The sequence below is a fragment of the Tamandua tetradactyla genome, chromosome 23 (genome assembly GCF_023851605.1).
Source record: "Tamandua tetradactyla isolate mTamTet1 chromosome 23, mTamTet1.pri, whole genome shotgun sequence".
Lineage (NCBI taxonomy): Eukaryota > Metazoa > Chordata > Mammalia > Pilosa > Myrmecophagidae > Tamandua > Tamandua tetradactyla.
In genome coordinates this window covers 34,095,013-34,109,818 of record NC_135349.1, presented here as the reverse complement: position 1 = coordinate 34,109,818, position 14,806 = coordinate 34,095,013, and the positions used below count along the sequence as shown (strand labels likewise).

General features: G+C 37.8%; 1 protein-coding gene across 3 annotated transcripts in view; it reads right to left on the bottom strand.

Moving 5' to 3' along the window:
- The window catches only part of USP31 (ubiquitin specific peptidase 31), a 133,735-nt gene that overhangs the window by 73,533 nt on the left and 45,396 nt on the right, over positions 1 to 14,806 (bottom strand). For all 3 annotated transcript variants that reach the window (XM_077141557.1, XM_077141559.1, XM_077141558.1), the window contains 5 exons: positions 5,345 to 5,482; positions 3,900 to 3,988; positions 3,716 to 3,808; positions 2,978 to 3,113; positions 653 to 797 (listed from right to left, as the gene is read on the bottom strand). In XM_077141557.1, coding sequence (XP_076997672.1) covers positions 653 to 797; positions 2,978 to 3,113; positions 3,716 to 3,808; positions 3,900 to 3,988; positions 5,345 to 5,482 — 601 coding nt within the window. The remainder of the gene's footprint in view (positions 1 to 652; positions 798 to 2,977; positions 3,114 to 3,715; positions 3,809 to 3,899; positions 3,989 to 5,344; positions 5,483 to 14,806) is intronic.

The following is a 14,806-nucleotide window of genomic DNA, read 5'->3' as shown; positions in this document are numbered from 1 at the left end:
CATGTGTATGTTTCCATAATTAAGAAAGGGAAAGGGAGGGGAGGGGAGGGGAGAGGAGTAGAGAGGAAGGGAGAGAACAGGAAGGAAGGCAAAAAGAATCAGAAACAGCCCTGTAATCCTCCAAGGACAGGGAAGAGACAGGATAAGGTCCAAATCACAGCCCAAAACGCTGAAAAACGCACAGCCCTCTCCATAGTTTTATTCTATTTTGCTGCTTATCAACAGAGTTTCATGAATATTTCTTAAAAGCACAAATCAAGAAAACATTCTAAAGCAAACAGAGCAAATGTTTCTAATTTTAGAATTTCGGAAATAAACATCAGAGCTGGCAGCAAAATACAACAACAAAAATAAGCAGTAGCAACAGTGACACAGTACATCCTCCCCAATACCATCATTAGACAACAAAAAGGCTACCTAAAGGGAGAACACAGTCAGTCCTAAGCGTGGAGGGTAAGGGGGTACTATCACAAGTGCAGACAATAAAGGTTAGAAATTAAGAAAACAGTTTTGCCTATAACAGTAACAACTGCTTTCTTCCAGGTAATTTCGTTACCATAAAATAAACACCATCATGTAATAGACATCCAAAAAGAGGCCGTTGTTAAGCCTGCAAAGCCAGGTGGTATTATGGAAACAGATGCTTGTTTACCTCTTTGACTGAGAATTCCTTCAGGCCTAAATATTTCTGGAGTCTCAAAGGCAAAAATGCAGTCGCTTTCATGGACCGTTTCCAGATCATCTGTGTCACAGAAGGAACGATGGAACCCATCATAGTACATTTCCGTTAACACAATCTAAAAGTGGGGAAAATGTAAATAACTGGATAACTGGAAAGTCAATAAGCACTGATCTCCCAATTCTACCACGAAGCATCTCATAGAATCCATATTATTTGTCTTTAATGAGAGAATCTTGAAAGCACAATACCCTCTAGAATTACATAACAATATACCCTGATGTTTAGAATGCTACAGCAGAAAATTGAGAGTTCCTCTAAGTTTTGGTCTGGAAAAAATTTAAAAATTTAACCTCCTCATTTCAGACGGGAAGCGATGGAAGAGAGGTCAGGCTGGAATGGAAGCGAGGTCAGGCTGGACGACACGACTGTTCAGTCTCATAGCCAGGATGAAGCCCACATCTGACCTGCAGAGATTTTCTCCCACATCACTAAATTTTCTCCTTGTCAAGTTAAAAAAATGTCAAATAACCATGGATACATGTATTGGAAATAAAATGAAATCAACTCAAATGTCCAATAATAGGAACTAACCACAAAGAAATTATAAAGCTATTAAAAAGAATGAGCTATATGATATATTTACAATGACATGGAAAATACAAGTACTGAACAATATGTGTAAAGTAATTCCATTTTTATAAAATGGTAAATATAAGTACAGGAAAAAATTTGAATGAATATATAACATTAGCATTAATAATTAGTAACCCTCTACATAGTACGAGACATTTTTCACTTTCTAAGTTTTATTTCTAAAATGGCTGAGCATTTATTTTACAGTGAAACAGAAAAGAAAGGTAAAAGACAATAGAGACATTTAGAGACTTCATTACATGCTCAGCAGCATTGTCTAGTGAAAAAAACCACTGGATTGGGTATGAGGAGGTTCCAGTCTCAGCCTGCCACCAGCCAGCCCTTGTGATGCTGAACAAGTCACATGGTTCCTTTGGGTCTCCTTCAAATAACAGACTTGGAATGGATTCCCCTCTACTGGTACTAACACCTTATAAGTCGATGAAGTGAAAGCACCTGGCAACATATTCCATAAATAGTTCAGGAAAAATAATGCTGGCACATTTTTCCTTTTAATGATTTAAATGACCATGTTGTTTTTCTACCAGTGAACCTGAAAATATAATTCATTTTCTCCAGCAAGCTCAAGTCAAAAGCAAAATTGTAATTCATTTCACCAGTTTAAACCATATGCCAAGAGCCAGACAGCACTGGAAGCTTTAAAGATAGAATCTGATTGCCTTAGACACACACCGAAGCCTCCCTCTTTCTGTCCTTATTCTCAATCTGAAGGGGGGTGAGGTGGAGAGTTCTTCAGAGTAAGGAAGAATATGAACGTTTTATCAATGTGCCAGTACTTGTCCTTTGAAAATATGAGATATTTGCTACATTAGGGCAAAACTGTTTGTTGTATTTATTTTACTGTGGTAACTTCGCAGATGAGGTCACATGAGGCCAAAGTACAAAACACCTTTAGTATTCAAGTGATTACATAGAGCCTTCAAAGAAGCCATCTAGTGAAAAGCTATTGAACTACTGAATCATCTTTCATTAATAAGTTTTAAAATGGGAAGGTTTTTCCAAAAAAAATCTTGAATTAAGTAAAAACTGTAAGCAAAAATATATCAAGTCACAAACAGGCCAAAAGAGGATGATTTGGCTTTTTTTTTTGGTCAATTTAAATATAACTTCTTATCAAAGAGTTACCAAGGGAGGAAGAGGCACCACTTTCCTTTCAGCTCCTAGCTAAACAAAGTAAGAGATTCTGGTCCAGCTTTAATCACAAAACAAAATGCACTGAGCATCTACTATGTACAGAACCCTGCAAGAAGGTATACATTCTTACCACCATTTGGAAAGGGGTTATCTGAAGCCACTGGTCACGTATTCTGAACCTTTAAATATCAAGGGATGCACTTTCTATTACTCACATAAGTATCCATAAGGATGATTTACAAGGGATCACTTCACATACAAAACTAGAAGGTCTTGGTATAAAGTCACAGTTTTTCCTTTTAAAACTGTATATACAATTAAAAGAAGCATAATAAGTGTTTCTGTATCTTTTTCTCTTTGGGAGTCTGGTTTTTTTTTTTCAAAGCTAGAAGCAACTGGTTTTAAATTTCTATCTAACCATATCTGGCAGAGAACTATTTTAAAAATTCCAGAAGAGCAGCAACACTTTTGAAGTTCCTGTGTAATGGGTCTTAGCAGGCTCATTACCTGGTCAGTGGGGATCTTTGTTTCCATAGACACTGCTTCCCGAAGTCTGGCAACACTCCCAGACAAAGGCACGGCCACACCGATCCTCATGCAGTGAGAGCATTTCCCTTGATACACTACAGTGACATAGAGAGGCCTGTACGGATCAAAGTCAGATCTTCTCATTAGCCACTTATTCCAACTAAAACATAGAAACAGCAATACAAACCTGACCTGAGATACACATAAAACCGAAGCTAACTCCTGCCTTTATTTGGAAGTCAAACAGAAAAACTTCATTTATACCCAAATAAAAGTATCAAACAATAATCAAGAGATCTTTGAAAAAGGCAATTTTCATAGAACAAAAATATGACATATCTGCATTTGGTTTTGTGCTTGATATTTTCTTAAAAACCAGATAGCTCCTGGAAATTTTAAGAAACAGTTCAAAATAAAGCACCTAATTAAAAATGCAATGTAAGGTCTCTAGAAAAGCTTGAAGGCAGTCCATGACCTACCCCCCTCCTATCCTGCCAATGGATGACAAACTAAACAAGATGCCAAGGCACCTTTTCTCACTTGTCTCATGTACCTGCTCACCCTTCAAACTCAAATAGGTATTTATTTCTGCCAGGTTTTAACAATTTGATCTCTCATTAATTGCATTACTTGTCTAAATCAGTATAAAAGCTTAGTAAGAAACTACAGAAACTCTCCAGGAATGTGCAGTCTTTATTTTATGAATTCTGTTCTTACCTGGTGTGGGGTAGAGGAATTGGCAAAGAGATGCAGAGGAAAGGGTCAAAAGTGTTGCTTTGTTTCTGACAATGAGGACACGTCAAAGAAGATCTTAAAAAAAAAATGTAAGACACCCAGATTAAGATCACCTAGAACTGCATCAAGCAGACAAAGTAAGAGGGAAAATATGATTTGCTCATACCTGTACTGGGCTTGAAAAAGTTCTTGTACAAAAGTACTACAGACAGGAAAGGATGGTCCCTCAGGCATCATATCAGTTTCTGATGGTGGCTAAAAAAAAAAAGAAACTAAAATTTCACAGACTAGAAATTGCTATTATTGATTTAAAATGAACCTGAAAAAGTTACAAATGTCCTTCACTTCTACAAGCTATGCATCAAGTCCAGATGCTTAGGTGAAAGGCATGTGCTGACAGACTCATCTCCTCACAGGCTCTCCAAACACCACATTTATCCTTCGCTCCACCTCTATTCAGGCAGCTGGGCAGCTCACCTTCCCCAGGATGCACTCTCCCTCCAACTTTCAACCCCCCTTCAACCTGGAAGAGTCCAGGAAGTAATTCCCAACCACCTTTAAAGCTCCAAGTCCTCACATGCCTAAATTATCTGGCACTTTTGAGCTGTGCTGCTCATTCTGGTGCCTATTAACACTCTATTGTGTATTTTATTTAACCTTTTCATGTCCCTCCACCTAACAATTATTTACTAAGAATCTGCAACTACATGCAGAGAGCACTGTGCAGGACATTAAGGATATAAAGATAAGACATTGTGCCTGACCTTGAGGATGTCTCAATTTGGTGGGAGAGTCAACCCCGAACCATGTGATCATAAGATAGTATAATGAATGCCACATCACTGTGTAGAAAGTGTGCAGGCACAAAAGGACCTTGGATCAGAGTAATTTAACAAGATACCAAAATTAGAAATTTAAAATTTGAGGTACAGAGCAGAATTACAAAAAATTTTAAAAGCTGTGTAAGGGAGGCAACTCTTTAGTCTTAATTATTTCCATTATAGATAGAAATCATTTTACCCATCGTATTAAAGCAGCACAAAACTGAAAATGAATCATTGTTTCTCAATAAGAATATTTTAGTGGTTCGGTGCCTATGCTCAAATCCAATCCTAATAACAAAAAGATCCATATATTTACATTTTTAATTTATTTATTCATTAGGTAAGTTGCAGTTTATAAACATTTATCTTTTGACTGTGCGTTTGTTTCAGTGATCTACAGACTGTGTGTCTTAGAATAGAAAGTAAATCTCTGCTTTAAAAACCAATCTGTGGACTGGAATCACGAAATTTTAAGTCTGAAGCTAGTCATACATGCAAACGACTCCTTCCTCACTAGACCACCTGCTCCTTGGGACACATCTCTTGTCTCTGCTGGCACAGCGGTAAGTGAACAAGGTGAAATATCCATCCTCTAAGTATCTATTAAATTTTATACTCACCAGAAAGCTTAGCCAATTTCATCATAGTAACCTAACTAAATACAAACTGCAGTAATTCCTTGGTGGAGGTTTAAGAGAACAATCTACACCCTCCTCCTTCTTTTCACTGAATGCCCCGGCCCCAAGTAGGAGCTGCTCCCTGACTGCTAGGCTGAGTTTTCCCTCACCTTTAGAGGAGGCTGGCCACTCTGCTTCACAGCATGATTAAGGTCTTCATGAACTCGATCCAAAAGCCACAGCAGAAACTCCTGGGCATCATGCTGGGAATTCCCCCGATATTGCAGTGCATTCTTTGATACAATACTCTATGCAGGTAAATAAATCAGCATGAACAGTTATGATTTCCTAGCTTTAAATAACTATTTATTCATAATCCACAAAGAGAAATGCAAGTTTATTAAAGTCCTTTCCTGAAAGACAGTGATGTGAAAACAGATACTCACTGTAAAAACCCCAACCCCAGAAATCTTAAAATGCACCTACCCAGCAATCCTACTTTTAGGAATACCTCTAAAGGAAACCATCAGAACAATATGCCAAAACTTCTAAGATGACAGTCATCAGGGTTCATAAAAGCAAAAAAGTGATAACCTGAACATCTTAAAAAAAGGAACTGTTAAATAAAATTATAGTACAACTACATAACAGCCATCTAAATACACAGCTACATGAAGTGAAAAAAACAGCTGTAAAACAGTGTAGATTCTTACTAAAAAATGTGTGTATTTAGACATATACTTTCAAAGAAAAAGCTCTAAAATGATTTCTACCAAAATATTATGTGTTTCTCTGGTGATGGTATTAGAGATATTTTTTTTCCATTTTTTATTTTCTAAATTTTCTACAGTACAGGGAACATATAGCAATTATGTAATAAAGTAGCTAAAATAGCTTTGTTTCAAACCTTACAGTAAGAATTATTTAAATTGATTTTGCTAAAATATTAAACTTTTATGTAAGATGCATTATAACTCCAACATTCATTATTCATCCCACAAAAATTTGATAAGTGCCCAATGTACTATAAACCCAGTGAGGGAGGCAGACTCCCCCCACTGCCCTGCAAAAATTATTGCTTAAAATGCAGCATGATGGGCGGGCCACAGTGGCTCAGCAGGTAAGAGTGCTTGCCTGCCATGCCCGAGGACCCAGGTTCGGTTCCTGGTGCCTGCCCATGTAAAAAAAAAAAAAATACAGCATGATGGGTGTGACAAAGGATGGTGGGAGCCAGGTTCTCACTGTTAGAAAGGGAACTTCTAAATAAGCAAGGAGAGAAGGCTAGAATGAATTAGAGTCAGAGATATCAATATAAACTCATGTTCAGTGTAATACAGATAAAGATGGATAAGGAAATAATTATAGATATGCACATATGTGGGTTAGCATACATATGTATTTCCTAGCTCTGTCCACTGGGAGGGCCTAGAAGAAGTAACACATCAGTAACAATGAGCACATCTAGCACCCAGACCTTGGTTTCTAATACCATTCTCCAGTAAAAGGAACCAGGGTTCCTTGGAGAAATGGCTGATGTAGGGCTGTGACAGGAAATACAGAAGATGAACATGGAGCATCTTGTAATGTCAGAAAGAAAATGATAAAAAAAAAAAAAAAAGAATGGGGACATGATAAAGGGAAAGAGATGAAAGAGCTCCTACTCGAAAGAGCTTCCCACCTGAAAGAACTCCCAATGGCCAAAGCTGGAATAATCTGAGTAACAAAATAAATAATTTAGTATTGGATTATAATCCAAAGTATAAAATGAATGAGTCTATACTAATATAAATAAATAAATAAATAAATGGGGGAAAAGAGACAAATCTCCCTTACAGAAAAAAATCCAAATAATTTACGTTGATATTCCCCCTTCCAGTAGGCAACACTTAGCCCTCTCCCCAACCCTTGAGTGTGGGGCTGAACTTAGAGACTTGCTTCCAAAGAGTAGACTATGAAAAGCATATATGGAAACCTTCACAGTGGAGAAACCTGGCTAACACTACAAGGTGATCAAGGTTAACATCATCAGTAAGTCGTGTTGACAGGTACCCTTGATATGTTATGATGAGAATGGTATTTGATCTCTGTGATCTTCCTCCCCCCAAAAACATGATCTCAGTGTACTCACAAGAAAAGCATCAAACAAAACCCAAATTGAGGGACATTCTGCAAAAATTCCAACAAGTGAGGGTTTCTCAAAACTCTCAAGGTCATCAAGGACAAGGAAAGTGTGAGAAACTGTCCCAGACCAAAGGACGCAAATGAGACATGACAACTAAATGTTATGTGCTGACTGAATGGGATCCTGAAACAGAAAAAGAACACTGGGGAAAAACTGGTGAAATCCAAATAAAGTGCCAAGTTTAATTAATAGTAATGTACCAAAGTTGGTTTCTCAGTTGTGACAAATGTATCATGGTGATGTTAACAAGAGGGGAAACAATGTGGAGTGCATGGTAACTCTCTATATTTTCGTGAACTTTTCTGCAAATCTAACACTACTATAAAATAAAACATTTAGTTAAATATACACATTTAAAAACATACATATAAAAATAAAAGAAAAAGGAGGGAAAACATATATATATAAATAAATACACATATTTATTTTATAAATGTAAACATAGCAGTTGTGGATATAGGGTGCCATGGGAGCCAAATGGAGGGTAACTGAGAAAGAGGACAGTGTGCTAAAATAACAGTCAAGAAATCCTCCCAAGTGGGTTGAAGGATAGAGGCAGGAATTCAAAGCTGTGAAAGAACAATGTATAAACATACAAGGTATGAGAAAGTAGGACACCTTCAAAGAACAAGATGTTCACTGGGCCTGAAATTTGGATCTATTAGAATAGGAGGAGATGAAATAGTAAAGATAGGAGAGGTCAGCTCAGAAAAAATTATAAATGCCATTCAAAGACGGCATAGGGATCCATTGAGAGGTTGTAAGTAAACAGATTCATTTAAGATCATGGGCTGTGTAGAATATACTCTTGGTTCAAATACCTGCTTCACCACTTACTTTTTGGGACACCTGGGTATATAAACCCCTCCAAAGTGAAAAAGGATAAAACTGATTCAGTGTGATGATTAAATGAGAATGCAGGCAAAACATTTTGCATGTAAATGAGATACAAAAACACTCAACAGATGGCAGCTTTTAGCTTTGTGTTTGGAAATAGGGAAGAAGGAGGGGTGAAAAAGGTATGAAAGGAGAGCAGTTAGGACACAAAATGATGAGGCAGGAAATAATAAGGGTCTGAGCTACAGGAGTGAGGATAGAAACGTGAAGGTGGATGCGCCAGTTTGAAAGAATGTATGTACACTAGAAAAGCCATGTTTTAATCAAAATCCCATTTCGTAAAGGCAGAATAATCCCTATTCAATACTGTATGTTTAAATCTGTAATTAGATCACCCTCCTCGAGATGTAACCCAATCAAGAATGGCTGTTAAGCTGGATTAGGCAGAGGTGTGTCTCTATCCATTTGGGTGGGTCTTGATTAGTTTTTGGAGTCCTATAAAAGGGGAAACATTTTGGAGAATAGAGGAGATTCTGAGAGAGCAGAGCAATGTAGCCATGAGAAGCAGAGAGCCCACCAGTCAGCAATCTTTGGAGATGAAGAAGGAAAACGCCTGCCGGGGAGCTTCATGAAACAGGAAGTCAGGAGAGAAAGCTAGTAAATGATGTCGTGTTTGCCATGTGCCTTTCCAGATGAGAGGGAAATCCCATGTTCGCCATGTAGCTTCTCACTTGAGAGAGAAACCCTGAACTTCATCAGCCTTCTTGAACCAAGGTATCTTTTCCTGGATGCCTTTGATTGGACATTTCTAATCAGGACATTTTCTCAGCCTTAGAACTGTAAACTAGCAACTTATTAATTCCCCTTTTTAAAAGCCATTCTGTTTCTGGTATATTGCATTCTGACAGCTAGCAAACTAAAACAATGGATATTTCAGAGATTTAGTGAGGCAGGTGAATCAACAGGATTTGTAACCTAATGAATGCAGAGAGTGAGGAAGGAAACATTAATGCCACCCAGTTGTCTTATCAGGATGATGGGCAAATGGTAGTGCCCTTCTTCAAAACAAAAAATATAAAAGGAAGACATCCAGGAAAGAGGGTGATGAGTTCTCAAATCCACTGCATTGGAAGTTTTGTGGAACCTTCCAGTGGTGGTATCTACTTAACTGAAAATACAGATCTGGGGTTCAGTCCAAGAGTCTGTACTAAGGACAAAGATTTGGGATTCAACAGGTGGGCCATAGTAGAAAGCATAAGTATGGCTGAGACTGCCCAGATATAATGCATGGAAGATCAATCAGAGGACAGAATCCAGAAGCCATCTATATTTTGGGGGCCCCCAAAGGAGACCCAGAAAAAGCCATAAAAGATTTACAAGAAAATCAGGAGAATGAAGTCCCCTGAGTCAAGATAAGAGAGTTTTATGAATGAGAGTGATCAACAGTGCTGAAGATAAAGTAGGCCGAAGAACTAAAAACTGTCCACTGTATTTTCCAATTATGATAATGATACAGGGATCATGGTTGTTTGAAGCCATTTTGAAAAACAAGAAAACACATTCATAAATTAATCTACTGCTGTGGGTGTAAATCCACTGTAAGTAGGACCTTTCGATGAGACTACTTCAGTTAAGGTGTGACCCACTTCATTCAGGATGGATTTTAATCCCATTACTGGAGTCCTTTATAAACAGAATGAATACACAGAGAGAGAAAGCCAGGAAGAAAGAAGCTGAAATCAACAAAACCTGGAAGAGAAGGGAGAGACCAGCTGACCACCCTGTGCCTTGCCATGAGACAGAGAAGCCGAGGATCACGGGCAGCTAGTCTTGGAGAAGAAAGCATCACCTTGATGACGATTTGATCTGGAAATTTTCTTGGCCTCAAAACTGTAAGCTAATAAATTCCTATTGTTCAAACCAAACCATTTCATGGTATCTGCTTTGAGCAGCCTAGGTAACTAAAACAGAGATGAAAAGGGATAAATTTACAAGTCAATTATGAAGAAGAATCAAGACAACCTGGCGTTCAATGAGATGTGAATGATAATAAAAAAATTATCTATAAAAGTTCTTCAGATTCAGATTTGGGGGGAAAATCAAAGGGAAACAGTATGGGGTGTCTCTGGTAAAACTTACTAAATAAATAGAGTGAGCAAGAGAGTGGAAGAGGACCTTTAAACCAAGGTTTCAAGTGAAAGGAAGGGTAGCTTAGTTGCCATCTTAGACACAGGTACACAAAAAAAGGAACAAGTATGGGAAAATGTCTCCACTACAAAATGTCCTTCAGTAGTCATATGCCACTCTAATCACCAAATTACCATTTTTTATTTCTCAGTTTTACCTTCTTCAATCTTCCTGTAGCATTTTATATAGTTGGCATCTTACTCTGTCTTGAAACCGTTTGGCTTGTGGCCTTAAGTTCTCATTTAGGAAAACTAAAACTAGAGCCATTAGGGTGTACAATGGAAGGATGTGAGGTACAGAAGGAAGAGATTTCCTAGAAAAGAAACATGGAGCAATAAAAAGTATCATGACATCCAGGGGTGAAAGTCTCCCTAGCAGCATGGGAGATGACTCCCAGGGATGAGTCTGGCCCTAGCACTGTGAGATCAACAACTCCATCCTGACCAAAAAGGGAAAAAGAAGTATACCTAATAAATTATCAGTGCCTGAAAGTCCAAATAGAGTAGAGAAGCTACTCTGGAGATCACTCTTACGCAAACTTCAGTTAGACATTGCTACCTATCATAATTTGCCAAATCCCAATCAAAACCATTCCAGCCAATCCTAAAGAACACCTAGGGCAATATATAAGAATCTACAAAGATTTCATGCAACAGGGTAACTTTCTAGAAACCTACAATCTCCAGATGGGTCCCTGGACCAGATAAATCCTAAAACCTTGAGGGGCCAGCCTCTCCAAAACATCAGCTAGTTCCATCTCAAAGGTGATGATGGAGTTATACAGTGAAGGTAGGGTTTAACAAACGAGTATGACTGCTGAATCACTGTACTGGTATTTCCTGTAGTCTCCAGCAGCTAGGAGTAAAAACCTAAAATTGTGGAACCGTAACCCATCCAAACTCTGAAATCTGTTCTCCAACTAATTGTGCTGTGCTTTGAAATTTATTGTTTTTTAGTATATATGTTATTTTTCACAAAAAAGAAAAAAAGTGATGATAAAAAATACATATATTCCTTCTAGCCTCCAGTGTTCTAGAGCAGCTAGAAGGAAAAATCTGAGATGACAGTATGGAAGCCCAAGACAAACTCTGGGATCTGTCCTGTAACTACTTGTTAAAGAGTGCTTGGAAAACTATTGCTTTTTTATATCTCTGCTTTGTATGTATGTTACATTATACAATTTAAAAAGTTGAAAAAAAAAATTATGAGACACTTCTGGGAAGAAAGCAGAATAGGGAGATCCAAAAAACAGCTAGTAGATAGGCAGAAACTATCTGAAACAACTTCTGGAATGACTCCAGAGACCAGGGAAGAGCGAATGAAGAGACCGAGAAGCTACAGTGAAAAACTGCGTAAACTGGCCTGCCACAGCTCCTGGTGTCCAGCCCCAACTCTCAAGGCAAGCATCTTTGGATTGACCTGGTCCCTGCCTGGCAGGATTCCGTAGACTGAGAGGGCAGTAGAAGTTCTCCTCCCCTGGAACAGAGGGGGATATGCTCAGTACTGATCCAATTATTGACTGGGAAATTTACACAGCTGGTCCCACTGCTTCAGCCTATCCCAGACAGATGCCACCACGCCATTATTTCAACCCGCACCAGAGGTGCAGCCAGAAGAGGGCTAAAAATAATCTGCCTTTTTAGGGCTGTGAGGTTGCCAAAGAACACCATCAGCTGGACAGACCAGGAAGGTACAGCTTTCAGGGGCTTAGGAAAAAAAAAAAAGAGGACAGAATCCAGAGAACATCTTTTTGGCATCTTTCCTGACCCTCTCTCCTCACAACCCTTTGGCACTTGTCTGGACCTCCAGCGTAGGCCCCTGGCTCTGTTATGGCTGGGAAATACTGACAACCGAAGTTTCAAAGAGCTTTAACACAAATCCAATCAACAAAAAATCCTAGAAGAGAAGCCCACCTTAAGAATAATCTCATCAAGATAATAAGATGGCCAGACATTAGCACACAATAAAAAGCCACACTAAGAAATGGAAAAATATGGCCCAGTCAAAGGAAACAATCAAAAAGTCAGAAGAGCTGCAGAATATGGAACAACTAATCAAAGATGTTCAAACAAATCTCCTAAATTAATTCAAGGAAATAAAGGAAAATATGGCTAAAAAAGATAAAGGACATTAAAAACACATTGGTGGTGGGCAATGATCGCTTGGTGGCAGAATTCTCACCTGCCATGCCAGAGACCGGGTTCGATTCCTGGAGCATGACCATGCCAAAACACACACACACACTGGGTGAACATAAAAGAAGGAATTTGAAAGAATGCAAAGAAAAGTAACAGATCTTATCGGAACAGCACAACAGATGAGATTAAAAATACACTAAAGGCATACAACAGCAAACTCTGAAAAGGCGGAAGAAACAATCAGTGAGCAAGAAGACAGAGCAAATGAAATCAAACAGACAAAAGAACAGATAAAAAAAAGAATGGAAAAAATTGAGTAGGGTCTCAGGGATGAATGACAACACAAAGCACACAAACATAATTGCCATAGGTGTCTCAGAAGGAAAAGAGAAAACAAAAAGGGGCAAAACGAATTATTATTCCCAACTCTTATGAAAGATACAGGGATACAAGTACAAGAAACCACAACATACTCCAACAGAATAAATACAAATAGACCCAGTTCAAGACACATACTAACCAGACAGACTATCAACCATCAAAGATAAAGAGAGAATTCTGAAAGCAGCAAGAGGAAAGCAATCCATTATATACAAGGGATGCTCAATAAGACTAAATCCTGACTTCTCATCAGAAACCACAGAGATGAGAAGACAGTAGTATGATATACTTAAGGTACCGAAAGAGAAAAGCTGCCAGCCAAGAATTCTTTATCTGGCAAAACTGTTCTTCAAAAACAAAAGAGAGTTTAAAATATTCACAGATAGAAGCTGAGTTCATTAACAAGAGAACTGCCCTACAAGAAATACTAAAGGGAGTTCTGTAGGATGAAAACAAATAACAGGAGAGACAAAGGTTCGGAAGAGAGTATAGAAATGAAGATTATCAAGGGTAACTAACTAATAGGGTAAGAAGAGAGACAAAAATAAGATATGACATACACAAAAGCCAAAGGATAAAATGAGTGAAGTACTGCCTTTACAGTAATAACATCTAATGTTAATGGATTAAGCTTTTCAATATAAAAATGCAGGGTTGGCTGACTAGATTAAAAATATGATCCAACTATATGCTGTCTACAAAATACTCACCTAAGACCCAAGGATACAAACAGGTTAAAAATGGTAGGCTGGAAAAGGATATTCCAGGCAAGCATTAACCAAAAAAAGAGCTGGAATAGCTATACTAATATCAGACAAAATAGACTTTAAATGCAAAACTGTTATAAGAGACAAAAAAGAAAAGGCATTATATAGAAATAAAAGGGACAATCCACCAAGAAGAAATAACAATCATGAACATTTATGCACAGCCAGGGTGTCCCAAAACACATGAAGTACACACTGGCAAAACTGAAAGGAATAATAGCTGCCACTACAATAATAGGTGGAGACTTCACTACACCACTCAAATCAACAGACAGAATTTTTAAACAGAGGATCAATACGGAAACAGAGAACTTAATATGACACCCGAACTTGACCTAACAGACATGTTCAGAACACTCCACCCCAAAACAGCAGAATATACTTTCTTCTCCAGTGCTCATTCATCATTCTCAATGACAGACCACATGCTGGGTCACAAAACACATCTTAATACATTTTAAAAAGACCGAAATTACATAAAGCACTTTCTCTAATAAATAATAGAATGAAGCTGGAAATCAATAGAACACTGGAAAATTCACAAATATATGGAGGCTAAACAACACACTCTTGAACAATCAAAGAAGAAATTGCAACAGAAATCTGTAACAAATTGAGACAAAAGAAACAACATATCAAAACTTATGGGCTGCAGTGAAGGCAGTGCTGAACAGAAAAAACGGGCATTAAAAAAGAAGAAAGAACTAAAATCAAAGAACTGCATACCTGGAAGAAAAACAAAAAGAAAAGAAACTAATTCCAAAGCAAGTAGAAGAAAAGAAATAAAGATTAGAGCAGAAATAAATGAAAACAAAAAACATAATCAACAAAACAAAAAGTTGGTTCTTTCAGAAGATCAATAAAATTGACAAGTCCTTAACTAGACTAGACAGAGAAAATGCAAATAAATCGGAAATGAGATGGGGGGAGCTTACTACTGACTCCACAGAAATAAAAAATAACATAAGAGGATATTATGAACAACAGCATGTCAACAAATTAGAGAACTCAGATGAAATGGACAATATCCTAAAAACACACAACTGACCTATATTGACTCTAGAAGAAACAGAAGACCACAACAAAGCGGTAACAAGTAAAGAGATTAAATCAGTCATCAAAAACCAACCAATAAAGAAA